Below are 27,698 nucleotides of genomic sequence, written 5' to 3'. Positions count from 1 at the left end.
GTAGCAAGAATACTTTACTCAAAGTAAAGCAGGCGGGTGGCTCAGAAAGAAATGGTGTCACAGAGGTGTGGTGACGAGAGGGAGCATGCTCAAGGCTTGTCTGGGTTTTGCGGGCTTCGAGAGAAGAAGCAGTTTGGTTGCAAAGGGACCTGGTGAGGGTTCCCTGTTTTGGCTGAGAGGACTAGTTTATGGAGTGTCCCTTCCCATGGTAATCAAATGAACACCCAGCATAAGATAGTAAATTGGGGATTTTCCCCTAAAAGTTCAGTCACAGGATACAGTGTGCATTACTGGGTATGAGCCCAAATCTGGTCTAGACCAAGTGGCCATCTCTTGTTTGTATGATGTGTCTTGGGATGTATCTGAATAGAAGGGGAACATTATCAAGGGATTGCTAAAGGAAGTAACTCATTTCAGTTATTTTAAGCAGGTGTATGTGCAGTCCGAGGCCAGAGGTTCCTTCTTTCTCATCCAGATGTATCATTATGCCTTGTTCTGAATTGGCCCTCTCATGCTGACCTCCCTGTCTGCCCTGCCCTCCTCTCACCGACTCAGCTCTCTCGGAAAAGTCACATTCAGGATGGCGGGCTTGTGCACAAGCTTGGGGACCTGACTACAGGTCCCCAGCACCTAAGTAAACTGCTGGACATGGCTGCACACGTGCCTGTAATTCCAGTGATGGGGAACAGAAGACAGGGTCACTGATACTTGCTGGCCGCCGGTCTAGCTCTAGGCCCAGAGACAGACCCTGTCTCATTTGGCTTGCAGTTGCCAACATTCCCTCAGATGAAGGTGTCCAGCAAAAATATGTGTTTTACACAAGAAGCTAACAACCCATTCCTAGCAAAATATTATAAAGTAAGGCATTTATCCAAAACTGTTAATTACAACAGTATTTGTGGTTGGAGACCACCCAAATGCCTCTCAGTGGGAAAGAAGCTGGATATACAATATTTTTTCTTTAGAAAACTCATTCTAGTATTTTATTTGTAATGTTGGGGTTTGTCTCAAATTATACCACACAGCCTAGAATTAGCCCTTCAATTTTATTTATTTATTTATTGGTTTTCTGAGACAGGGTTTCTCTGTCGCTTTTTGAGCCTGTGCTGGAACTAGCTCTTTGAAAGTCAGGCTGGCCTTGAACCAACTCTTCAGTTTTTAACATGGGCAATCTTTTGAATTTTGTGTAGTCTTTGAGCCAGGTTTCTGGTAATCCCAGCACTTGGGAGACAGAGGTAGGCAGATCTCTGTGAGTTCAATGCCAGCCTAATTTACAAAGTATGTTCCAGGACAGTTAGGGATACACAGAAAAACCCTGTCTTGAAAAGAAGGAGAAAAAAAAGAAAAGGAAAGGTCTTGGCTCTGCCACTTTTGTCAGGCAGGAAAGAGGTGGAGAGAGGAGGGCTCAAGTCTCCTGGCCATCCCATGCTTCTTTGCTTCAGTAACACAAGCCTCTGTCTTACCCGGGCTCTGAGATCTGCAGTTTGCATGGCTATCCGATGGTAGGCAGAGGGGACCATGGTGGTCATGAACATTGGTACCTGGCTGTGTCTTCCCTTTATCATCATTGTAACACCATCATGGTGGCTCACTGGCTCTGATGCTAGTTTGTGGTTCAGGGACCTATTATTCCTCTGGCTCTTGTAGACGTGCCCCCTGGCTGTTCCTACTCTTACTATCAAAGCCGCGGAGACAGGAGCAAAGCTAGTTTGGAACTGGCTGCATATTCGAGGCTGGCCTTGATCTCTCAGCAATCCTTAACCTGAACCATTGTCCCTGGCTCTTAATTGCTTTTTAAATCAAATTGTTTAAGTTGAATATATTATAGTGTATTTATGCCGTGTATCCCAGCATAACATTCGCCTCTATGAGCTTATACTGAGTGGTCTCCACAATTTAATAAGTGGAGAAAGGTGTACTACTAAGAACTTGAAAATTTACATTTTTCTTTATTTACCTTTTTCTTTCTTATTTTGTGTGCATTTTGCCTGTATGTCTGTGCTTTGCATCACTTGTTTGCAATGCCCATGGACATCAGAAGAGGGCATCAAATCCTTTGAAAATCTAGTTAATGGAGGTGTGTGTGGATTTTAGGAACTAAACACGGTCCTCTGTAAGAGTAGCCAGTGCTCTTAACTACTATCTCTCCAGGCCCTAGCTTTATTCTGTCTGTCTGTCTGTCTGTCTATCTGTCTGTCTGTCTATCTATCTATCTATCTATCTATCTATCTATCTATCTATCTATCTATCTATCATCTTTGCATGTGCATAGTGTATTTTTATATTTATTTTACATACCAACTACATTTTTCCCCTTCCTCCTCTCTTCTCGTCCCCTCCCCCATCTCCTTCCTCCCCCACCCCCCCCCCACCGCCCATCCGCTCCTCAGGGGCAGGCTTTCTATGAGAATCAACAAAACATGGCATATCAAATTAAGGCAGGACCAAGCTCCTCCCCTGCATCAAGGCTGAGTGAGGCATTCCACCATAGGGAACAGACTCCAAAAAGCCAGCTCCTGTCAGGGAGAGATCCTGGTCCCACTGCCAGAGGCCCCACAAACAGACCAAGCTACACAACTGTCATCCACATGCAGAGGGCCTAAGTCAGTACCATGCAGGCTCCCTAGTACAGGCCAGTTGTCTCTGTGGGGTTTCCCTGTCATGATCTTGACCACCCTTGCTCAAATAATCAATCCCTCCTCCCTCTCTTCACTTGGACTCTCAGAGCCCAGTGCTTGGCTGTGGATCTCTACATCTATTTCCGTAAGTTACTGGATGAAGGTTCTGTGATGACAATTAGGCTAGTCACCAATCTGATTACAGGGGAAGTCCAGTTCAGGCACCCTCTCCACTGTTGCTGGGGTCATCCTCGTGGGTTCCTGGGAGTTTCCCTGGCACCAGGTTTCTCCCTAACTCCACAGCTCTATCAAGATATCTCTTTCCTTGCTCTTCCTCTCTATCCCTCTTCCAACTGAACCATCCTGATCCCTCGTGTTCCTATCCCCCTTCTCCTCCTCTCTACACCCGTGAACCCCCAGTTTACCCAGTAAGTCGCATCTGTTTCCCCTTCCCAGGGCATTCATGTGTCCCTCTTAGGGTCCTCCTTGTTACCTAGCTTCTCCGGCAGCCCCTGGCTTTATTATACAGCTTATGTTGCAGAAGTCTTTTCAGTCTTATTTTTCCTTCACAATTATCTTGAGTTGTATATTTTTTGTATATAAAGATGAAATGACATAACCACTTCAATATTTATATATAATATATAATTCATATATTTAAAACATCATATATGTATATATGCACACACACACCACACCCATATATATATATATATATATATATATATATATATATATATATATACATACATATATAAAATTACCAGCTCTCCATGGACAATAGGGAAAGAATGTTACAAAATAAATGATTGGTCTCCAGGATTATACAATATTTAAAAAGTAGTAAGTTCTTAAGCTTCTGAATTTTGGGAATTGGAATTTTTCTGTATACTTAAGTAGATTCTCTATCTTACGTTTTGGACAGCACAAGAACTGAAAAAGAAACATACTCTTGAATTCATTTTGCACAATTCTTGCTGAGTCCCACAAGTATTAGGACTGTTTTTTTGTAGCTTTCTGAGAAGTAGTTACTTGAATTAAACACTGGCATCCATGCGTATTTTTGGAAGTTAGTCATTGGTAGCCATGCCACTCTTTTCTGTGACACATCCTTTCGTTTTATTATCAACTCTGGGACAGAAGATTGCCTGTTCCGTGACTGACCCACTGGAGGATGGGAATGATGGGGGGAAAGGAAATGGAAAATGGTTCAGGGTCCTGGAATTCCCCTGGCTTCCTAATAGTGGCCTGCTATTTCTAAATTTTTGAAATGTTTGCCCCCTGGAGTTTCCCGGGGAGAAGATGTGATTTCAAACCTCACTCTTAGTGCGTGCACTTCTAATCCCAGCACGCAGGAGGCTCAATTGGGATGCTAAATCCTAGGCCAGCCTGAGCCCTGCAGTAAAACTCTTTCTCAAACAAATTAAAAATCAAAAGCAAAGTCCAAACAACCAAAGAAAAAAAGTGAAAAGCATTGCAAAGTCCTTCTCAGTGTGCTTTGTCGGGGAGGGGCGGTGGGGGTGGGGAGACGGAGACGCCTGGGGGCAATGAATCGAGGTTTTAATTTCCAGTTCTTTAATGTATTCTTCCACAATTTCATCACAGATATATGATGCACTTTGACCATACTCTCCCCATTATACTATTAATCCTTCTACTATTAACAACTATTAACTTTCCTCCAAACCAGTCCCCTGCTTTTTCCTTATCTTTTTTGTTTGTGCCCTGGTGCTTTTATTAAAAAAAGAAATATGCATTCTGCTTCCCCGCCCCAAGAAGTCTCTCTCAGGTAGCCTCGGTGTGCTAACCACCGCTGGGTTTGAACTCCTGGGATTCCAGGTAGCGCCACCACGCCGGACAGCCGGCTTACCAATGTCAAAGCCCATCTTTAAAAAAAACAAAAAAACAAACAAACAAAAAAAAAAACAAAAACAAACCCAAAACCCAAATTATATTATATTTATGCACATGCACACTAGTGTAGTCCGTTTTTCTCAGGCTTTCCGAAGCCAGCTCACACATCTGTGAGCCGCCTTCCCGGGCTTTTCCAGTGTGTCAGCTGCCTGGTTGCCACCCTTAAAGGTGCACCGCAAGTTAAAGCACACGAATCAAAGTCCCAAACACCTAGCGGAGCGGCTCGGACAGGCGTTCGCGAAGGCCCAGCCTCGTTCGGGTCCGGGCACCGAGGCCCGGATGTTCGGCTTCCAAAACTCCAACACGCAGGCGCGAACGCAGGCACAGGCGCGTGTGATTAATTTAGTTCCTCCCCCACCCGCCATCGCGGTGGCCGCGCGCCGTGCTGACGTCACCGCGCGTCTGCAGCATCCAGCTGGCCGCGGGGGCTTTCGGGAAGGCTGCGGCTGGAGAGTTCGGTGCTGCGGCTTCCCGTGCTCGGGAGGCCCGGGTCCTGCGGCTCCGCGGTGAGTGCTGCTCCCTCCGCCTGGCGGGGCGAGCGGGCCGCCTTCGGCTCCCCGAAGCCAGCGCAGCCGCGGTTGTAAGAGCCCTCTGTTCTCAACGCGGCGCGGTCACCGCGCGCTTCCCCAGTCCTTGCCCTGGCAACGGCTTGCTTTCCAATTTTGCTTTCTTTTCCTTTCGGTTCATTTATACATTTATTTATTATTAATTAGTTAATTCATTTTTTGAGTCATCCCGGGCTGGTTTCCAACTTGCGACAATCCTCCTGCCTCAGTCTCCTGGGTGCGGGGATTACCAGCATGCCCCACCACGCCCATCCCGCAGGGTTCTAAACTCGCCCGAGAGGTTTTGCTTTCACTGCCTTCAAACCGAGCCGGTTGTGCGGCAGGGAGGTGAAAAATAACTCCACGGTTTTATGGGGAAACACGTCTTTCCGACCTCCACGCTCCTTCAGTGTGCGCTGAGAACGGTTCTCGCTGTACACGTAACACCTGGTGTGGGTGAGCCGTGCCTCAGTGGAAGCCTTGTACCGGGCCAGTGCTTTGCTGGCACTTGTCCTTTTTGCTTTTGAGATGCTTTCTATGATAGTTGCTTTGGAATTGTTAGGGAATGATTGTCCTTAACGGGTTGTGTTAATGAGCTCTCCCTGATACCTTTATCTAGGCCTGCTCAATCCTGACTAGATCAGTTGTTCCCACTGGCAGAGCATCTCATCCTGCCTTGTCTTCCAAGTGTTGAGATTGAAATTGCAAGTAGGCCCGGGAATCTTTGTTTAGTTACTGTTCTTCCTCCTCCTCTCTTCTTTTTTAAATAATTGCTGATGATTAAACCCAGGACCTTTTACCTTCATGATGGAGCTGCATCAACAGCCCTGCAGAATGCCTGTTCCATACCCACAGGTGCCTTTTGTCTCCAGTGAAGTGCCCTATCAAAATAATCTTTAAATCAGAAAATAAAAGCAACCTAGTAGTAGTGTGGTCAACCACTTGGGCGGCTAAGACAGAATTCCAAGTTTTAAAACCACCTTCTTTACATTGACTTCCTAGCTAGCCTAAGCTACGGAATGAGATCCTGTTTCTGCAAAACAAAACAAAACAAAAAACCCAAACCAACAAAGCAAAAACCTCAAAAAAAATGCCCATGAAGTATGGTACATTTTGCCTAACTGTAAATAAATAATAAATACAGTCAACAAATGTGAAATTGGGCATCATTTTTCTTCCAGGGTGGAAATGTCCACCTGTCTTCAGAGTTTTACTTTTTACTCTGTAGAAAGCTGTGCATTTCAGAGACAAGCAGTGTTCTGGGAAGTGCTTTGCTAAGACTGGGTGAGTAAAAACTGCTGGAGATAGGATGCATTATCTAGAATGAGACAGTTTCAGGTATTACTGCATAAATTGAAGAGGCCATAATTGCTATGCAATTAGTTTTCTAAAATACCTTTTTTTTCTTTCAGATTTACAACACTGAAGAGTCTTCATTTCCTCCTGTATTTTTCTAGAAATAAACCCAGTCATGGAAATATGAAAAAAATGTATAAAGAATCCATTTTGAATTCCATGGAGTGTACTTTTGGGTATGAATAGTTATAGAAAATGTTGAGTTCTCAAAAAGAAGGCTAGTAAGTATGGTACATTTGTGCAGCAGAAATGCTGTGGTAAATGGGTCGGTAGATACTTATGATAACTGAAGACAGCTGTCTTGATAAAGTGATTCATCCTTAATTATAACAGACTTAAATGAAGCCCAGGTGGACTTTGTAAAATGCAGTCTAGTTAACTTTACTAACAAGATACTGTCTGTCGAGGAGATGTGTTTACGTGATAGACACAGGAAGGGATTTAACAGGTGAGAAGAATAGCAGTCTAAGCTCTAGGCAAGGCCATTCACCAGACGCTATAGTCTTGGTAGGGCTGTGTGTTAACTTCCCCAGAAGGCACCTGAGATAGTATAACATGAGCTGTAGGAAAGAAATTAGCTCTTAGAAAATAGGACCATGGAGTGAGTTTAGTTACTTGTGTTTGATAGAGTAGTTTGGATGTCGTATTAAAATCCTTATAAGGGGAAAAAGCCTGCATATAATTTTTCCGATATAGTTAGCAATTGACTTAGTATCTAGACTTCATAACTTTTTTCTTTTTTAGATTATTTGAAATGCAACTTTATTCTGATTCTAAACAAAAAGAATGGAAATGACAGCAAGATTTTACCACTGACTGAATAGTGCCATGTGACTGTAGCAGTCTTATTTTTGAAATTTCAGGAAACAACTGTGTTCCAAACAGCTAACTATGCAAGTCCAAAAAAATGAAGGTATGTTAAAAAAAAGAAGGTATGTTTTAACTGCCACATTCACTCCTTCAGCATCCAGTGAAGTACACGATCTGCTTAGCTAAATACAGTGTCACACACGATGCACTGCTGACGTCACAGAACAGTTGCCTATAAACTAGACTTCTGGCGCAGGCTCCAGCTTCACTTTCATCCGGAAGGGCAGTCATTTGAGCAGCCTCTACATCGTGCTCGTACTGTGCTGCTGAAGCTGGGTCCATGACCACCTCAGGTGGGGCAAGTGGGCATGGCAACAAACTCCAAATTAGGGTCTCCAGTGAGCTCTCTGGCAAGCCAGAGGAAAGGCTCTTCAAAGTGTAGTTACTTTTGGCAGAAATGTCTTAGTACTGGAGGTTCTTTTGGTGGACGACAATAGATTTTGCCTTCACTTTTCTGTCATTAATATCCACTTTGTTGCCACATAATACAATAGGAATGTTTTGTTTTCTTTTTTCCTCTGATAATTTTTTATTACTTTATAGATAATAGGAATCAAAATTTCCACTTCCCTCCTCCCACTTCCCTCCTGCTTCCCCACTCACCCCCTCCCCTCCAGTCCTAAGAGAGGGCAGGGTACCCTGCCATGTGGGAAGTCCAAGGCCCTCCCCCCTCCGTCCAGGCTTAGGAAGGTGTGCATCCAAATAGAATAGGATCCCCAAAAGCCAGTACATGCAGTAGAGACAAATCACAGTGCCATTATCATTGGCTTCTCAGTTTGCCCCAATTGTCAGCCACATTCAGAGGGTCCAGTTTGATCCCATGCTCATTCAGTCCCAGTCCAGCTGGATTTGGTGGGCTAACGGGGATGTTTTCACACACGCGTACCAGATCTCTATGCCAGTTAGGTACATTCTTGTAAGTAACTCTTGATGTTACATTGAACATTATAATGACACACTGCGCTTGGATGGAGCAGCCATCGCGCAGGCCCCCGAACTTCTCTTGGCCGGCTGTGTCCCACACGCTGAACTTGATGGGCCCTCTATTGGTATGGAGTGCACCTCCACACCCAGGGTGGCTACATACTTCTTCTCAAACTCACCCGTCTAGTGGTGCCTTACGAATGACGTCTTCCCCACCAGGACGAGCTTGAACTGGACCTGCGGCACTCCCTGGGCAGCCATCGTGACGATCCTTCCAGAAGACTCTCCATGCCTGTCCGACTGAAGCTGACTTCATAACTTTTAATGAAAGTAAATTATGGGCGAATAACTCTTGGTTTACCTAGAAGAGTTCATATGATTCCAGAGTCCTGAGTAGTGTATGATCTTGAAAAATAAGAGAGTTGTCCTCTGTGAAGGTGAGCTCACATAAATCCAGTCAGAGAGAATTCTACCTGGTTAGGAGCTTGTTTTTGTATTCTTTGTGTGGTAGAGATCTTTGTGTAAACTGAGAAGCTTCATAGGGCAGTTTAAGCTGTCAGAAATACTGTCCCTACTCATGCACAAAACTGTCTCCCAAAGAGTTGTTCAAGGTACTTTACACCAAAAAACCCAAAAAGATAATGGAGAATAGCACAACCTTACTAAATTGGACAAAAGAGAGCAAAGAAAAAATAAAATATGACTTTTCCTGTGAGCTCTACAGAATGTCCACGTACTCGACCTTCCCCGCTGGGGTTCCTGTCTCGGAAAGGAGCCTGGCTCGCGCTGGCTTTTATTACATGGGTGTCAATGACAAGGTCAAGTGCTTCTGCTGCGGCCTGATGCTGGACAACTGGAAACAAGGGGACAGCCCTGTTGAGAAGCACAGACAGTTGTACCCCAGCTGCAGCTTTGTTCAGACCCTGCTTCCTGCTGGTCTGCAGTGCCCGCCTGAGATCACAGCCCCTGTGAGAAGTGGGTTTGTACGTTCGTCACCTCTGGAGCAAGGTGGAAGTCACTCCAGCTCGTCCTCAAACCCTCTTCACTCCAGAGCAGTGGAGGACTGCTTGTCCAGGACGAGTCCCTGCAGCTACGCCATGACTACTGAAGAGGCCAGATTTCTTACTTACAGTGTGTGGCCATTAAGCTTTCTGTCACCAGCTGACCTGGCCAGAGCCGGCTTCTATTATGTAGGGCCTGGAGACAGGGTGGCCTGCTTTGCCTGTGGTGGGAAGCTTTGTAACTGGGAACCGAAGGATGACGCTATGTCAGAGCACCGGAGACATTTTCCCAACTGTCCATTTCTGGAAAATTCTTCAGAAACGCAGAGGTTTAGTGTCTCAAATCTGAGCATGCAGACTCACACTGCTCGAATGAGGACGTTTTTGTACTGGCCGTCTAGTGTTCCTGTTGAGCCCGAGCAGCTGGCAAGCGCTGGATTCTACTACATGGGTAAGATGTTGGCGCAGAACTAGAGTTTTATTAGCTTGTTTATGGGAATACACGAGTGAGTTTCTGGCCTTTTTTTCTTGTTTAGATCGCAATGATGATGTCAAATGCTTTTGTTGTGATGGTGGCTTGAGATGTTGGGAATCTGGAGATGACCCTTGGGTAGAACATGCCAAATGGTTTCCAAGGTAATTGGTTCTTTGTTTTATGTTGAGACAGGGTTTCTCTGTGTAGCCTAAGCTGTCCTGAAACTAGCTCTGTAGACCAGGCTGGCCTTGAACTCAACAGCCTTGGGCCTGCCTCTGCCTCCCAGAGTGCTCGGATTAAAGTTTTAGTCTGTGTACCTCTGAACAGGTTTCAGCTGTGACTAATCTTTGATCTCAGTAAAGACAGACTAACAGATGATCATTATCACTAGATTTTAGTACATACAGTTCACTTATTTATCAGATATTTAGGTAATATTTTAGGTGCTAGGGGTTATAATCTGTTGTTAGGGAAGAGTGGATAAGGAGGAAATACAGGGCAGTCAGGATCTACTATACTTAATGTCTTTACCATTGTTCTGCTTGTTAGTTTCTATCATTGACACATGGGGTCACCTGGGAAGAGGGACCCTCAGTTGAGGATTGCCTCCCTCACATCTTAAAGCAGTCTGCTATGTAAACTGATAACTTGATTTCAGCTACACAAAGTCTCTGCCTCTGTCCTTTCAGCATCTCATGCTTTGATGTCACTATAGCTTTTTAAGTTGTGTATCCATTGGTTTTTTATATGATAGTTGTAGCTATAGCTATTTCTAACACTGTCTTTGATAGGACAGGTGTAGCTATAATTGTAGCTATAGCTATTTCTAACACTGTCTTTGATAGGACAGGTGTAGCTATAATTGTAGCTATAGCTATTTCTAACACTGTCTTTGATAGGACAGGTGTAGCTATAATTGTAGCTGCAGTTATTTCTAACACTGTCTTTGATAGGACTGTTGTAACTATAATTGTAGCTGCAGTTGTTTCTAACACTGTCTTTGATAGGACAGGTGTAGCTATAATTGTAGCTGCAGTTGTTTCTAACACTGTCTTTGATAGGACTGTTGTAGCTATAATTGTAGCTGCAGGTATTTCTAACACTGTCTTTGATAGGACAGGTGTAGCTATAATTGTAGCTGCAGTTGTTTCTAACACTGTCTTTGATAGGACAGGTGTAGCTATAATTGTAGCTGCAGTTGTTTCTAACACTGTCTTTGATAGGACTGTTGTAGCTATAATTGTAGCTGCAGGTATTTCTAACACTGTCTTTGATAGGACAGGTGTAGCTATAATTGTAGCTGCAGTTGTTTCTAACACTGTCTTTGATAGGACAGGTGTAGCTATAATTGTAGCTGCAGTTGTTTCTAACACTGTCTTTGATAGGACTGTTGTAGCTATAATTGTAGCTGCAGGTATTTCTAACACTGTCTTTGATAGGACAGGTGTAGCTATAATTGTAGCTGCAGTTGTTTCTAACACTGTCTTTGATAGGACAGGTGTAGCTATAATTGTAGCTGCAGTTGTTTCTAACACTGTCTTTGATAGGACAGGTGTAGCTATAGTTGTAGCTGCAGTTGTTTTAGCACTGTGCTGGGCTGGGGTAGTACTGAAGATTGAATCTGGCTTTGTTTCTAGTAGATAGCCACAGACCCTGAGCCCCAGTGTTTTCCTCTTAACCTTTATGTTAGAGTTGGTTGATTTACACTCCACATTACAGTTTGGAGAAGTCTGGAGGTGATTTTGTATTTGTCTTTACCTGTAAATTTTGTACTTTTCTATGTTTTTGAGAATTGTTTGCTGTATTCTCTCATTATTGCTGACATTATCTGTCTTGTTCTCTTGAAACTCACCAAGCTCCCTGAAGATGAGTATTATTAATAGCTTATTTAGTCGTATGGAAACACCTTTCTCTTCCTTCTTTTGAGTTCTTGGAAAATTATTGCATTCCTTTGTTATTAGGGTTTTTGTTTTTTTTTTTTAAGTTTCTTGTAGCCCTGCTTCTTAGATTTTGTGACTTTATTGAACAAGGAGCTTTAACTATAGTTAGGTGTGAGGGCTTGGGCTTGTCAGGGTATGGTAGGCTTTGCCTCGTTGGGAAGCCCAGTGCGATAGTCTCCATGCAGCTCTATTAGCTGATGTCCTTGTCAGTGACAGTCTTAGAGATTCTCTGTGTCCAGGGCAATAGCAAAGCTTTTGGTGGTGAGGCTGAAGACTTGATCTCTTCTGTCATGGGAAACATCCTGGCCAATGGGACCCCTGTAGACACCTGTTCTGACTTGTGAGTATTGTCACAATGGTGGGGGCAGTAGCACTGGTGATGTCTGAGATGAGGACGCATCCCTTGAGCAGCTGGAGTAGATGTGGAGCACAGGTGCGCAGAACAGCTGCAGGCTGGGCTTGAAGAGCACAAGAACAGTGCGTGTAGGGCACAGGCTCTGTTCTGTAGCCCTGGGGTGCAGAGCATGGGTCAGGAAGGGAGGTGGTTCCTTGCAGAGTGTTGCAGCTCTTGTTTCTTTCTGCCTCCACGGTCCCTCAGCAGTAGTGGTGGGAACTGGCTGCTCTATGGCAGAGGAGCTTCTGAATTCAGTGCCAGTTCACACTAGAGAGATTTTTGCTTTGACACCTCATGAGGTTGGTTGTTGATGACTTCAGTGGCAAAGGTTCTGGGTTTCTGCTCAAAGCAAGCCCCTAAGAGCCATGGTGGTATTTGCCTGCCAGACTACTGATCCTCTGTGTCCATCTGTTTCCAGATGTCTCCCCAGTGGGCCTTCCCTCCCCCTCCCCTCTTCTCCTTCTCTCTCTCTCTCTCTCTCTCTCTCTCTCTCTCTCCTCCCCCCCCCCCCATTTATGATCCTGGTGGTTGAGCCCCTGGTGTTGAGTGTGGTATTCAAACACCCACCACTGCCACAGCCTCCACCCACATATCTGTCTTCAGTTTATGTTAATTGGGTTATTGAGCCCTCCTTGGGCTTTTTCTTCCAAGGACAGCTCTCTTTAGTTTGGGTTTGTTATAGAAGTACACAGCCAAGAACATTGCCATCTTTCTGATAGCATTCTTACAAACTCTCCTTTAATCTGTGATTTATATTTGTTAATCTCACTGAATGAGAGTAAAGATCATAACCCACATTCTTTGGTTAAATTAAGCAAGCTTTATTTGTAGTCACTCAGGGCTATCTCCCTAAAGCAGGATTTGAAAAAACAGCATTGGACATGAGAGAAGGTAGGGTTTATATAGTCCAAAAACTGTAGGACTAGGTGGTTTTCAAGGGTTGGAGAATTTCCAGAGGAATTTTAGTTACGTAGGCACTTGGATGAACATTTTAAAGTTATTTGGCAGAGTATCTGATCTTATCAGGATATACTCAGAGGGTGACTGACCAGTCAAACTCCATAGGGTGGGGAGCATGTCAAATTCCAGAAACAGGTTAAAGCATGACTTTTGCAGCAAACAGAAATGAACTTGTTCTGACCTTATAACAAAATTGCTTCCATCCTTAAGACTGAGTCAGTCTGGTCCATCAATATTCTTACTTCTAGACTTATTACTATTGCTGTGTAGTTGGACATTTCTTTCCCATCCATTTCCAAATGACCACTCAGAGACTGAATATGAATTATAAATGCTCAGACTAGTTAGTTGCTACCTCTTATACTTAAATTAACCTATATTTCTGTTTATGCTTTGACATGTAGCAGTGCCTTTATTAGCCTGGCACGTTCGTCTCTTCCCTCTGTGTCTGGCTGGTGACTTCCTCTCCCTCTGCCCTTCTTCCCACCATCCTTAGTTTAGTTGCTTGGCCTTTACTTCCTGCCTGGCTACAGGCCAATCAGCATTTTATTAGATCAATTTGAGTGATAAATCTTTTCAGTGTGCAAGAGGATTATTCCACAGAATTGCTGTGATGAAACACCATGACCAAAGCAACTTAGGAAGGAGAAGGTTTATTTGGCTTATGCTTCCACATCAGAGTTTATCATCAATGGAAGTCAGGTCAGGAAGTCAAACAGGATGGGAGCCTAGAGGCAAGAGCTGATGCAGAGGCCATGATAGAGTGCTGTTTAGTGGCTTGCTCCCCCTTGGCTTGCTCAGCCTGCTTTCTTATAGAACCCAGGACCGCCAGCTTTGCCTTGGGACCACCCACAGTGGACTGGGCCCTCTCGTTCAGTCACTATTTATAAAAATGTTACAGCTTGATCTTATGGAGGCTTTTTCTCAGTTGAAGTTCTCTTCTCCCAAAAGACTTTAACTTTTGTCAAGTTGACACAGACCTATCCAGCACAGGCATGGTGATTGTGGTGCATGCCTTTAATCCCAGCACTCGGGAGGCAGAAGCAGGTGGATCTCTTGAATTCAAGGCCAGCCTGATCTACAAAGTGAGTTCCAGGACAGCAAGGACTAAATTTAGAAACTCTGTCTTCAAAAACCAAAAAACCCAACAAAACAAAAAAGCCAGAAATAACCCCCGCTCCCAAAACCAAATTATCCAGCACAGTGTGTGACTGCCTGTGGTATGTTCACATGAGTGTAGATGCCCAAGAAGACCAGAAGCGTTGGATCGCCTGGAGCTAGAGTTATAGAAGGTTGTGAGCTTCCTGACATGGTTCTGGGAAGTGAATTGTGGCTCTTCTGCGAGAGCAGCAAGTGAGCTATTTCCAGCTTCCCTTCCAAGCTTCTTATGAAGCAACATTATGACTTAAGGAAGGGCAAAAGGGCTTTATGTACATTTAGGGATATGATTCATCTTTAATTTTTCACATAGCATGAGCATAGGTCAAGATTTTTGTTTATATGCTTTTACAAGAAAATTTGAGATTGGACACCTAGTTTAACATTTCTTCCAAAGGGATGGGATGGCAGTGGTTGTTATGTGAACTTCCTCTAAGAGGTTTTAGTGATTTAAATATTTGTGAGACATTGCTACAAAATGTGGAGATAAAGTACTTGGTCATGTGTTTCCTGGAGGGAGTGTGGTGGACTGTATTTCACGATAAGAGAGTGAACTCTAGAGTAGGATTAGCAGTTACTATATTGTGAACAATGAAATTTAATAGATAATGAGTCATAGTTTTTGAAATAGTGTTAGCCACAAAAAAGACAATGTCTGTAACATTGTTTTTCACATGCCAACTCTTGCCCTTTCTAAGTCCAGAAGGTTTCCATTTGTTGTGTGTAAGTGGAAAGCAGCAGGAAAATGACAGGATGCACTGCCACCCTGGGAATGTGTGCTGGGGTGGTGGTTTGGTTAATGGCTACTGGGTTGTGATGGGAAACTTTTTCTGTGGGGTATAATTAAGAATATTTGTAAGTCACTTCTCTAGAATAATCAGTTAATTTTTGATATGAAATAATTTAAAATAGTTTTGTTTTATATTTTAGGTGTGAGTTCTTGATACGGATGAAAGGGCAGGAGTTTGTTGATGAGATTCAAGCTAGATATCCTCATCTCCTTGAACAGGTAAACTGTTCTTCAGACTGACGTGAACTCTGGAGGTGATACATTTGGTCAAGGGCCTGCTAGGCAGTGTGAGGCCCTGAATTCAGATCCCAGCACCACAGACAAAGCTGAGTGTGGCAGCCTGTATCAGTAACCCTAGGGTGTTAGAGACCAGTGACTCCATGGAGTGCTCTGTCCAGATAACGGACCTATTCAGTGAATTCTAGGTTGAATGGGACAGAGAGCCTGTCTTACAAACAAGGTGTAGAACTGCTGAAAACATCTGTGTCTGCCTTTGTCCTCCACAGGGATGCGCATGTAGTTGCACTCACCCTCGTGAACAGGTCCATGTGTTTGCTCCATGCATACAAAAATACAGCATTGAGCTATGCTATAGAATAAGTACAGATATCTCAGAAGTGATACTTACATCTATTTTATTAATTCTTTGTACAAAATTTTTTGTCGGTGGAGGCTGCATGTTTGTTCCTGGCCACCCAGACCCGAAATAATCACACAGAAACTATATTAATTAATACACTGCTCAGCCTATTAGCTTGGGCTTCTTATTAACTCTTACATCTTAAATTAACCCATTCCTAATTTTTTTGTGTTTTACCACGAGGATTGTGGTTTACCGGTAAAGTTCCAGGTTGTCTGTCTCCTTTTTCAGCTGCATGGCGTCTCTCTGCCTCTGCCTTCTTTCTCCCAGCATTCAGTTTAGTTTTCCCACTTAACTCTATTCTGCCCTGCCACAGGCCAGAGGCGCTTCTCTATTAACCAATGGTAATAAAACATATTCACAGAATACAGATGGGGAATCCATAATCAATTTTTGAGGCAAAATTGGAGTTTATTATATTCGTATAGTAATTTAGTTAGGAAATAGCAATATAGTTAGGAAAAGAAATATGGTTAAACCGGGCGGTGGTGGCGCACGCCTTTAATCCCAGCACTCGGGAGGCAGAGGCAGGCGGATCTCTGTGAGTTCGAGGCCAGCCTGGTCTACAAGAGCTAGTTCCAGGATAGGCTCTAAAAAAGCTGCAGAGAAACCCTGTCTCGAAAAACCAAAAAAAAAAAAAAAAAAAAAAAAGAAATATGGTTAAGAAGGAAGACACACCTGAGGCTGTGTGTGCTTAGACACCTGAGGTTGTGAGTGTGTGCTTAGACAGAGACCTGAGGTTGTGGGTGTGTGCTTAGACAGACACCTGAGGTTGTGGCTATGTGCTCAGACAGACACCCGAGGTTGTGGGTGTGTGCTTAGACACCTTAGGTTGTGGGTGTGTGCTCAGAGAGACACCTGAGGTTGTGGGTGTGTGCTTAGACACCTGAGGTTATGGGTGTGTGCTCAGAAGAGTTGCTGTGTTGAGTTACAGGTCATGTAGCCATGGTACTGAATCCTTGATAGTTTTGTTTCTAGCTTGCTGTTCAGGCTTCTTCATAAATACTGTTTTTTCTTTTACTTTTTTGAAAAATCTTATATCCTGCCATGTATAGAATTTTTTTTTAATAGGGTTGAAGAGCTATGTCTCTAGTCTTTCCCAGTTTAAAAAAAAAAAAAAAAAAAACAAATGAACAAAAATCTTTTTAGGAGTTAAGACCCTTTAAGAGTTACCCAAATGCAATACTGCTTTTTCAATGGAATGAGGAGGCACTGTTGTCATGTTGTTCTCTGAAATGGAAGATATACTTGAATTCTAAATCGGATGTAGATTAAGTGTAAGCATAGCTGTGTGATAACTATGGTGAAATGAAACCAAGTATAGTGTTCATATGAATTATTTATTACAGAGGTTTGAGACATGGAGCTGAGGCAGGCCTTGAACTCCTAGTTTTTCCCTCCTGTGCTACATACCTGTCTTTTTTTAAAAAATATTTATTATGTATACAACATTGTGTCTACATGTATGCCTGCAGGCCAGAACAGGACACCAGACCTCATTACAGATGGTTTTGAGCCACCATGTGGTTGCTGGGAATTGAACTCAGGACCATTTGGAAGAGCAGGTAATGCTCTTAACCGCTAAGCCATCTCTCCAGCCCAACATACCTGTCTTAAAGTATCTGAGTCACCCAGTTTCCTGAAGGGTGTGTGCATTTATTAAAGTAAATGTTGTTGTTTGCTTGGGTGTGCTTGTTCATCCCATCAGCCCCGTACTTGGAAAGCTGAGGCGGGACAATTGCCATGAGTTCTAGGCCAGCCTCAGCAACAGAGTGAGACCCTATCTTATTGACTTTGCTGTTTAGACTATTTGAGATTCCTGATTTACCTGCTAAGTGTTCTCTTATTTCATAGCTGTTGTCCACTTCAGACACCCCAGGAGAAGAAAATGACCCTCCAAGTAAGTAGGAAACCTTTTAAATGCAACTATAAGTTTTTTTTTTTTAAAGAATATTAAGAATGAAAGTATATTAAAGGGAGTCACATGGAAAACTGTGGAACATTAACTAGAAAATTACGTTTATTAAGCTTTGACATTTTAAAAGATTCTAGGACATTTCTTATGAGACAAGACACATAGAAAACAAATAGCCAACGCTGTGTCAAATGAAAGGTGGAATAAGCTTTTCCTCTAGAGAGGAGAGGTTGCTGTGCCCAGTATGTTTGAAGAGGCCAGGCTTGCACTGATTTAGGATGGGCTGGGTGCTAGGTATAAAGGCAGGGACAGGTGCTTCAGTGCAGTGGCCTCTAGATTAGAGCTACCCTTTAGCCATAGCTCAGGAGTTAGTGTATGTGATCTTCATGTGTCATGGTCTCCAAGGCCGAAGGAGCCATCAGTTTATGTTCTAATCACATCAGAGGGGAGTGCTGGTTTGACTCACCATTTCAAGAGAGGCATTGGCAGCTGTGGAGTGGAACAGAGAAGATATAGAAACCATGACTCCGCAGTAGATTAGGCACTTGGTCATGGAAACTGTTCGACTCCACAGCAGGTAAGGGACTTGGTCAGGAAAGGAAGGAGTACCTAAGTACTGGTACCTGTCCCTGTGTAGAAGAACTGGGGAAGGTGAAGGAGTGGATAGCTGTTTTTTGTTTGTCTGCTTTTTTTTTCTATTTTTTGTTTTTTGTTTTTCGAGACAGGGTTTCTCTCTGTAACAGCCCTAGCTGTCCTAGAACTAACTCTTGTAGACCAGGCCTCGAGTTGGATAGCTGTTCTTATTTAAAGTTTATTTAGGCTGATGCCGAGACTAGAATCCGGGGCCTTGTGTATGCTGGACACATGCTATGCCATGCTATGTCTTGGTACAACATGCTGTATTTCCAGCCTCTTAAAATGTGCATCTTACTTTGTCTATAAAATGACTTTGCCAGTCTTCAGAATGACTGCTGCACATTCTTTCTTCACAGGTTCAAGTTTTTAATTTACAAAATTCTCTTCTAAAAGAAATGTATAAGGGCTGGAGAGATGGCTCAGTGGTTAGGAGCCTGCTCTTCCAAAGGTCCTGAGTTCAATTCCTGGCAACCACATGGTGGCTCACAGCCATCTGTGATGAGGTCTGGTGCCCTCTTCTGGCCTGCATACATACACACAGACAGAATATTGTATACATAATACATATATACATATGTATGTATGTATGTATATATGAATGTATAAGAGGTTGTACATGTGTGTATGATGTATTTTTGGGCACGAACATGTCACAGTGCATATGTGGAGATCAGAAGATTCTTCTCGGGAGTCAGTTCTCTCTTCTTTACATGGGTTCTGTAAACCATTCTGGCTGCTTGGCAAGCGCTTTCCCTCTGAGCCATCTCCACAGCAGTTGAGCTCTTGCCACAATTTTCTAGTTCATGTTCTTCACTGACCAGATAGAAGACTGGAAAGAGAACTCTTTCAGAACCACTAGTCTCCATGTACTCTCTTCTCTGTCCTGTTATTTATGTATTTCTCCTTTATTCATTCATTTTTAATATAGGGGCTAATAATTTGACTCAAACTGGCTTTGAACTTTGAAGCCTCATCCTCTGAGTGCTGTATCACAGGTATATGCCACCATACCTGGCCACGTCCTCTGGACTATGTCCCCTGCTGCTGATTTGTGAGCGTTGCTTTAGTAATGGAAAGAGGGAAGGAATCTTGTCATAGTCACTGGAAGCTGCTGTATTAGCAGATCTCTTACTAACCCGGCATCCGGCATTTGATGCAGTTGAGTGCGGCTTTGGGAAGCATGCTGTGCTGTATTCTTGGCCGCCCAGTGCTGGGGTGACAACTGCACTCCAGCACACAGGCTTGTGTCCTCAGCACACCCCTGTGGTTGGCTTCCCTGACAGCATTCTTCTGCTGATTCTGAGCAGTCTCCTTTGCCAGCTCCTTTATTTCTAAGTGACACAATACTTGTCCTCAGGTCACGTGGATGCCAGGCTGCAATGTCCAGTTTTCTGCTTCAATTTCCAAGTGCTTCCATTTCTGGCTGAAGTAGCTGTTTCAGTAAATATACCAAAGCAAATGGTTCCTCTGTTTCATTCCTCAGAGGTTCTGCTCTCACCGTCCCCATCTCAGTTCATAACACCCAACTATAGAACCAGCTAATACCTTCACAGTTTGACCAGAAACTCACCATCTACCCACTGCCAGCCTCATCCAGGCTACCTGATCTATCCTTACAGTTCTCCCTGATCTTAGGTTGCCCTCTAGTCCACCTCTGCATGTGTCCAGTCACCTTCAAGACCCTAGAGTTCTGGCAAATTTAGGGTGATGTAGACAGTCCTTACAAAGCTTCATGCCATTGGCTGCTGCCCACTGTCTGCTGCCACCTTACAAAGCTGCATGCCATTGGCTGCTGTCCACTGTCTACTACCACCTTACAAAGCTGCATACCATTGGCTGCTATCCACTGTTTACTACCACCTTACAAAGTTGCATGCCATTGGCCGCTGTCCACTGTCTACTACCACCTTACAAAGCTGCATGCCATTGGCTGTTGTCCACTGTCTGGTGCCACCTTACAAAGCTGCATACCATTGGTTGCTGCCTACTGTCTACTACCACCTTTATTTCATGCCAAGCTTTTGTCCTTTTTTAGGGCTATTATGTTTGCTGTTCTCTTAAGACATTCCCATTGCTCACTTTACCATTTCCATTTTAGGGTACTGTTTTTTTTTTCAGTATTATTTTCTAGAGGAGGCATTAGGGATCAAGGCTGTTTTGGTTTCTTCAGACATGCTTTTGAGGAGGTTGCTCTCCACACTTTGACATTAGGTGTTTGTGTGTTTATTGTTCAAGTTTCCAGCAGGTGGCAGTACAGTGTCTTGGGAAAGTACAGTCTCTCGATTCCTACTTTCATCACCTTATATTTTCATCGTCATAACCTCTGTATTCAGAATATCATTCCTTTTTCTTATTTAACTGTATTTTCGTTATAGCTTTATCCTTCCCATGTTTGTTATTTTCTCTCACGTAACATTTAGACATTATTCATTCAAGTCTGATACATCTCCACTGGTGGTATTATTCCTACCCAAATGCTTCATGTGTGCTTGGCAAGAACTCACCACACTGTGCAGGGCCCCAGCCCCACACCTAATCCCTTTATGAGGGGAAGAGAGTGGTTACATGCTTGATTGCTGGAAATGGAATTCTCAAGTATGGCAGACAAGCCCTCTACCTAGGCTACCCCACCATTTCTTAAATTTTGTAATATTTTGCTTGTTTGTTGTGTTTAGTTTTACTGTGCTATCAACCAATGCTAGATAAGCGTTCTACAAAGGAGCTGTACCCCCATGTTAACCCTCTTTCCTACTGTTTTTATTTATTGATTTTTATTTGGGGGGGAAATACCTTGTTAAATCTCTTTTATGAGTGTCAGGGAAGGACCCGAGGCTTTGTCTGTGCCATCACATGTTCAATTGTTTCTCTGATTTTCCTCCTTGGAGGTAATTTCTCACTTCTTCATTTTTGTAGCACATTGTTTTTGTTTTTTTTTGTTTTTTGTTTTTTTGTTGTTGTTGTTTTTTTCGAGACAGGGTTTCTCTGCAGCTTTTTTAGAGCCTGTCCTTGAACTAGCTCTTGTAGACCAGGCTGGCCTCGAACTCACAGAGATCCGCCTGCCTCTGCCTCGCGAGTGCTGGGATTAAAGGCGTGCGCCACCACTGCCCGGCTGCATATTGGTTTTTTAAAAATGAATGTATATTAGAAAATTTAGGAAGATCTTTTAAAAAATTAATTTTTATTTCATTTTATTGTGTATGAGAGAGACACAGAGGGGGCTAATTATGTCAGGACCCATCCTCTCCTGTGGGTTTCAGGAACTGAATTTGGGTCAGCTTGTGCAGAAACCCTTTCACCATGAACCATCTTGCTTGCTTGATTTTTGAAAAAATGTTTAAGATGTATGTATGTACTTTGTACGTGTGGGTGCACATGTCACAGCATGTGTGTGGAGGTCGAGAGGACGACTTTGGGGGTTGAAGATACGTCTCAGCAGGTAAGAGCACTGATTGCTCTTCCAGGGGACCTATGCTCAATGTCCAGAACCTACATGGCAGCTCACAACTCTCTGTGGCTCCAGTTCCAGGGATCCAACACCTTTACACAAACATACATGCAAGCACAAAACACCAGTCCACTTAAAAGAAAATAAATCATTTTTTTAAACAGGGAAAACTTTGGGGAGTTGGTTCTTTTCTCCTACCCTACGGATTCTGTGAATTGAAATTAAAGCTGTCAGGCTTGGCAACAATCGCCTTTACCACCGAGCCTTCTCATCAACAGTGGTCAAGTTTTTATTAAGTACGCCTAGATGTATGAACTGTAGGAAGTAATATTTTTAAATGCATAGTACATTAATTGTATTCTCATTTAACCATTATCAAGTTTAAAATTTATTGACGGTAACTTAATTTAACTAATGCATATGATATATTTCCCTTATCAGCATATGGAAATAAAGATAATTATTTATTTTCCATAGTTTTAACCTTGTGGAGTTTAATATTAGCAAATTTGTTTACAAACAGTTGTGCATTTCGGACCTGGCGAAAGTTCAGAAGATGCGATCATGATGAACACGCCTGTGGTTAAGGCAGCTTTGGAAATGGGCTTCAGTAGGAGCCTGGTGAGACAGACGGTTCAGCAGCAAATCCTGGCCACCGGTGAGAACTACAGGACCGTCAGCGATATTGTCTCAGCACTTGTTAGTGCTGAGGGTGAAAGAAGAGAAGAGAAGGACAGACAGACTGAAGAAACAGCATCAGGTATTGTGGTATTGGTGGCTGCGTGTAACATAAGTTACATGTTACACGGCAGCATCCTCAGCTCACATCTATCACCTCTCCCCCACCACCAGTATTTCTAAACTGTCTGTTTGCCAAGCTCAGGTGACTTCAAATTCCATCTGTAGCTAGTACTGTCCTTGTATTTCCCTGAGCTTCCTGCCTCCACTGCCAAAGTGCTGGGATGACATATATATGCTACCATACCCAGATTTACAATAAAGTTTTTTTCTTGAGCTATATTGCATTTCTTCCTTTTACTTAGCTACATTTTAAAAGCATGATTTAGGGGGTTGGAGAGATGACTCAGTGGCTGAGAACTTTTGCTGCTCTTGCAAAGGGTCTGGGTTTGGTTCCCATCACCCATGTCAAGTCCAGTGTCTGGGGTGTCTGACACCCTCTTGTGATCTTTGTATGCACCTGGCACACATACCCGCAGGCCCATACACATACACATAAAAAGAAATAGTTTTCAGTTTTTAAAGCAAGATTTAAGAACTGATTCAGAGCTGACTATAGTGGAATAGGCCTAGTTCCTACAATCTGGCATTCAGGAGAGTAAGGCAGGAGTATGCCAAGTTCAGGGACAGCCTAGACTACATATCAAGAATCTCTTTAAAAGATTCAGATATTTCTACTGTTTAAATAAACTTCCTTCAAGTCTGGTTTCTAATATGGTATTTTACTGGTAATCCTTGGTAGGTGATTCTTATACCAAAAAGCCAACTTAAGATGACACCCTGAGCTGTGGTCCTTTGCACAGCCAACAACAGTGTATGCACGATTCTGATATTTGTGTGCATTTTGTTCACTTTTCTTTTTTTCTGGTTTTTTGAGACAGGGTTTCTCTATAGCTCTGGAGCCTGGCCAGAAACTAGCTCTTGTAGACCTCTGGCCTCAAACTCAGAGATCCGCCTGCCTCTGCTTCCTGAGTGCTGGGATTTAAGGCATGTGCCACCACTGCCCGGTTAGATTTTTTTCACATCTTAACAAGTCTCTTGAGTAATTATATCTTCAACAAATATTTTCATATGTCTAAATATGTAAACAGCAAAGGCAGATGGTGTGAGAGTGCTGGTTGTTGTCAGGGAGCATGTAGAGCAGCTGGGACACTAGGTTCCAGAAGACAATCACAGAGCTAGCAGAGGGCTCACAAGATGGCATAGTGGGAAAAGGTACTTGCTGTCCACCCTGAAAGTCTTAGCTCAGCACCTGAGGTGCACATGATAGGAGGAGAGAACCAGTTCCTACAGTTGTCCTCTGACTGCTGTATGCATGCCGTGGCACTGTGTATGCACACGCACGCACGCACACACGCATGCATGCACGCACACACACACACTGTATAAAAACCTTAGAGAGCTATCAGAGCAGCGAAGGTTCAGTGTGTCGCGTAAATTGGAGTATTGGGTTGAAAACACTTTTGTCCTTAACTAAAGGTAGAAACAGTTCAGGTCAGTGAGCCTCTTGCTGCCAAGCCTGATGACTGAGTTTGATGCCCAGGACCCACATGGTGGAAGGTGAGAATTGATCCTACAAGTTGCCTGCTGTGGCATCCCCACCCTCACCCCCAAGGAAGAAGAGGACGAGTTCAAGACAGCCTTATTATATGGCCATATAGCAAAATGTTTGAAATTCTAATTTCTGGATTGAGACAGATCTGTGTTTAAATTCTGGCCTTTTTCAGTTAGTAGGTAGGCAGCTCATTCAGCTAAACTTAAGATTTCTTACCTCTGAAGTGAGGTAATCGCTTAGGAACAAGCTGGATTCACTATAAATTTAGATTTATAAAATGTGCCAAGTGTTGTGTTAAGCGGTGTAAGTGCATTTTATTGACCTCTTTAAGGAAGGTGCTATATTCTTGCTATTTCAGATTGAGAAGCTGAGGTGTATATTGGGGAACAAGGCTAAAATGGCTAGACTTTCTGGGCAAGCCAGCAAAGTTCATCTTGATTTGTAGCTAAGCCCTTGCGTTCACAGATGGTGTGGACCCTGAAAGGACATTAGCACATGTAAACCCGGCTGGGTGGTTCATGCCTGTAGCCCCAGCACTTGGAAGGGCTATCCTGACTACATATGGAGCCTGTAGTTGGGGGCATTTGAAATTTAATGCATCCTTCTTCTTGCTTGTTTTTAACTGAAGGTGACTTGCAGTTAATTCGGAAGAATAGAATGGCCCTCTTTCAGCAGTTGACATGTGTCCTTCCGATCTTGGACAATCTTCTTGAGGCCAGTGTAATTACTAAGCAGGAACATGATATTATCAGACAGAAAACACAGATACCCTTACAAGCAAGAGAACTGATTGACACCATTTTAGTCAAAGGAAATGCTGCAGCCAACATCTTCAAAACCTGTCTGAAGGAAATCGACTCCACATTATATGAGAACTTATTTGGTGAGTTTGTTGGAGAAAGTATTTAGATACCCTTAGGGTTTTGTTCATCTCTCTGTTGAGCAAGCAAAATAAACCCAGTTGAACTGTAATCTTTACATATTACTTATTCCAAAAAAACCAAAACAAACAAACAAAAAAAACTGGTGTATTTTACTGTCTAGGTAGTATTCCTTGTAGCAAAAATCTACATAAAAATAGTAGGTTAAAAGTTTTATATTGCTAGAGTAATGATTTTTGTATGCTGTCTCCTTTCAGTGGAAAAGAATATGAAGTATATTCCAGCAGAAGATGTCTCAGGTACAGTGCAGTCAGTACTCCACCATTGTCTCTGTTACTTTGTAGACACCACATTTTACTCACACTCTTTTTTGGTCTTAGGCTTGTCGTTGGAAGAGCAGTTGCGGAGATTGCAAGAAGAACGAACTTGCAAAGTGTGCATGGACAGAGAGGTTTCTATTGTGTTCATTCCTTGTGGTCATCTGGTAGTCTGTCAGGAATGTGCCCCTTCCTTGAGAAAGTGCCCCATCTGCAGGGGTACAATCAAGGGGACTGTGCGTACATTTCTCTCATAAATGAAGAGTGGTTCTAAAGTATTGCTGGGTACTGGAAGCCGTCTGGACAAAGAATGAATTACCGATTCAGCTAGTACACTCATGTTTGCTCTTCTTCAGAATTAATAATCTTGCTTCATGAAAAGTAGTGTTGTGTATGTAATCTTAATCTGTGCAGTTGCAAGGGAAGTTCCTCTGCTGTTAAGCTGTGGACGGAGTGGGTGCTTCTGTGTGTCATTCAGGAGTTTCTGGGCTCAGAAATCCTGGAAACCGGTAGCCCTGGCCCTCAGCGGCTAGGGTGCCCCATGCTTTTTGGTGTTTTTCCCTCTGGAAAATAAGGATTTTTCTGTTACTTGGTAAATAAGATTTCCCCGTTTGTGAGAAACATACTAATAAAGAGGTTTTAAAAGTTTGCATCATCATTTTCTCCCCTGATTGAAAAGTAATTTTCCTAAGAGAGTTGCCCTCATTTGCTCTTAAGTTAAAATAAATAAATTCATAAAATAAATCCCTAAAGTGTTTCTAACAAGGTGATTCACGAAAATCTCTTTAGCTAACAAACTGTATGCTTTGCAAATAAAGCATTGGATGAAGACTTCACTATCACTCAGCTCAATCCACATGAGAACTTACAAGAAGCAGTGTACTTGCCTGCTGTGGAGGTTTTGGTGGGATTCGGGGATAGAACACAGACAGTGATAAGCAGTACTGTCTGTGGAGCAAATCATGTGTGACCTGTCCCAGATGTAGGTCTGGTAGATTTGTGAAGATGTGAAGTGTATTTTAAAACACAAAACAAGCTAGACATGGTGGCACACACTTTTAATCCCATCACTCAGGAGGCAGAAGCAAGCGGATCTCCGTGAGTTCGAGGCCAGCCTGGTCTACAGAGAGAGTTCCAGGACAGGCAGGAGATTTACACAGAGAAATGCTGTCTCAAAAAACAACACACGAAACAAGGCAGCATGGTGGTACAGACCTTTAGTCTCACCAGAGGCAGGCGGATCTCTCTGCTGCTTGGATTTTGACAGCAAATTAAGACATACCTGGGAAGAGGGAATCTTAATTGAGAAAACACAAAGATTGGTTTGTAGTAGTGTCTGTGGGGCATTTTCTTGATTAATGATTGATGTGGGAAGGCCCAGCCCATTGTAGGTGGTGCCACCTCTGAGCAGGTGGTTCTGGGTGGTACAGTAAGCAGCACTCCATGGCCTGTTTCAGTACCTGCCCTGACTCCCCTTAGTGACGGAGTGTGACCTGAGAGCTGTGAGCTTAGACAAACCCTGTCCTCCCCAAGTTGCTTTTGGTTATGGTGTTTATCATAGCAATAAAAATCCTAACCAAGATAAAGCAATGATGGCCTGGACTATACAGTGAGTTCCAGAGCAACTTATGAGACAGAACCACACACAAAACAAAACCCTCTGTATTAGGGCTCTTTAGAGTAACAGAACTTTTAGAATGACTCACTCTCGTTATGTGTAGAAAGTGGATTTATTAGAATGACTTACAGCTAATCCAACAGTGGCTAGCTATGAATGGAAGGTCCGAGAATCTGGAGCTTCTCAGTCCACAAGGCTGGGTGTCTCAGCTGGTCTTCAGTATGCACCAGAATCCTGAAGTAGCTCTAAGGCTGGTGAAGGAATGGACCTGCTAGGGAGGTGAGAGCAAGGAGGCAAAGAGCAAACGCTTCCTACTTCCATGTCCTTACATAGGCTTCCAGCAGAAGGTGCCGTCCAGATTAGAGGTAGGTTTCCCAGCTCAAAGCATATGGATAGAGGCATGTCTTCTCAGCTCAAGATCCTGATTGGAAGTGGATCTCCAGGCACGTAGCGCACACCTTTAATCCCAGCACTTGAGAAGCAGAGGTAGGCAGAGCTCCGTGAGTTCAAGGCCAGCCTGGTCTACACAGAGAGACCCCATTTCGAGTGGATCTTTTCACTTCAAATTAAGCAAAAGTCCCTCACTGGCATATCCTCTATCTTTTGGGCTTTAGTTAATTTCAGATGTTGTCAAGTTGAGAACCAAGAATGGCCATCATACCCCACTTTTTCTTACTCTACAAAGTTAGGGCTTAGACTCAAGAAAGGTGGCTAAACTCTTTGCCCTCCACTCTAATTTTGGGAATGTTCCCATTCCTGTCCTGATACTTGTCTTTGTAAAGATTTATTTCTATTGGTGTCTGTGTTTCTGTCTGTACATGTGTGCAGTTGTCCACAGAGGGTGGTGGCACCTTGGTGCTGGAGCGGTGAACTCTGTCATCGCTAAGAGCAGCAAATGCTATAAATAAATACCTGAGCTGCTTCTCTGGCCCTGTCAGGATACACGTATGTAAGGATAAATAAACGGTGCTGCCTCAGTTCAAAGAAAGTCTGGGGGAATGGAAAGAA

General features: G+C 43.3%; 1 protein-coding gene and 1 pseudogene across 2 annotated transcripts; one reads left to right on the top strand and one right to left on the bottom strand.

Moving 5' to 3' along the window:
* The first annotated feature begins 4,921 nt into the window (after positions 1 to 4,921).
* On the top strand, positions 4,922 to 25,720 carry Birc2 (baculoviral IAP repeat containing 2). 2 transcript variants are annotated; one of them, XM_038322592.2, is made up of 12 exons: positions 4,922 to 5,038; positions 6,490 to 6,654; positions 7,178 to 7,346; positions 8,447 to 8,664; positions 8,952 to 9,679; positions 9,765 to 9,864; positions 15,086 to 15,164; positions 17,440 to 17,485; positions 22,105 to 22,341; positions 24,503 to 24,757; positions 25,013 to 25,054; positions 25,136 to 25,720. In XM_038322592.2, the coding sequence occupies exons 5-12, from the start codon at positions 8,953 to 8,955 to the stop codon at positions 25,327 to 25,329; spliced, it is 1,680 nt and encodes a 559-aa protein (XP_038178520.1). In that variant the 5' UTR covers positions 4,922 to 5,038; positions 6,490 to 6,654; positions 7,178 to 7,346; positions 8,447 to 8,664; position 8,952; the 3' UTR covers positions 25,330 to 25,720. The 2 variants fall into 2 exon arrangements, with proteins under 2 accessions (XP_038178520.1, XP_038178519.1); XM_038322591.2 differs by having other exon boundaries at positions 8,447 to 9,679.
* LOC119809258 lies at positions 7,394 to 8,488 on the bottom strand (annotated as a pseudogene).
* Positions 25,721 to 27,698: the final 1,978 nt, after the last annotated feature.

This window comes from Arvicola amphibius, chromosome 3 (genome assembly GCF_903992535.2).
Source record: "Arvicola amphibius chromosome 3, mArvAmp1.2, whole genome shotgun sequence".
Taxonomy (NCBI): Eukaryota; Metazoa; Chordata; class Mammalia; order Rodentia; family Cricetidae; genus Arvicola; species Arvicola amphibius.
The sequence above is the reverse complement of the archived record's forward strand: the minus strand, read 5'-3'. Positions and strand labels throughout refer to the sequence as shown.

Coding starts and splice junctions, on each gene's coding strand:
- Birc2 (XM_038322591.2), top strand. CDS start 8,869: ATGGAGAATAGCACAACCTTACTAAATTGGACAAAAGAGAGCAAAGAA. Junction 9,680..9,764: donor CGCTGGATTCTACTACATGG/GTAAGATGTTGG, acceptor TTTCTTGTTTAG/ATCGCAATGATGATGTCAAA. Junction 24,758..25,012: donor ATTATATGAGAACTTATTTG/GTGAGTTTGTTG, acceptor GTCTCCTTTCAG/TGGAAAAGAATATGAAGTAT.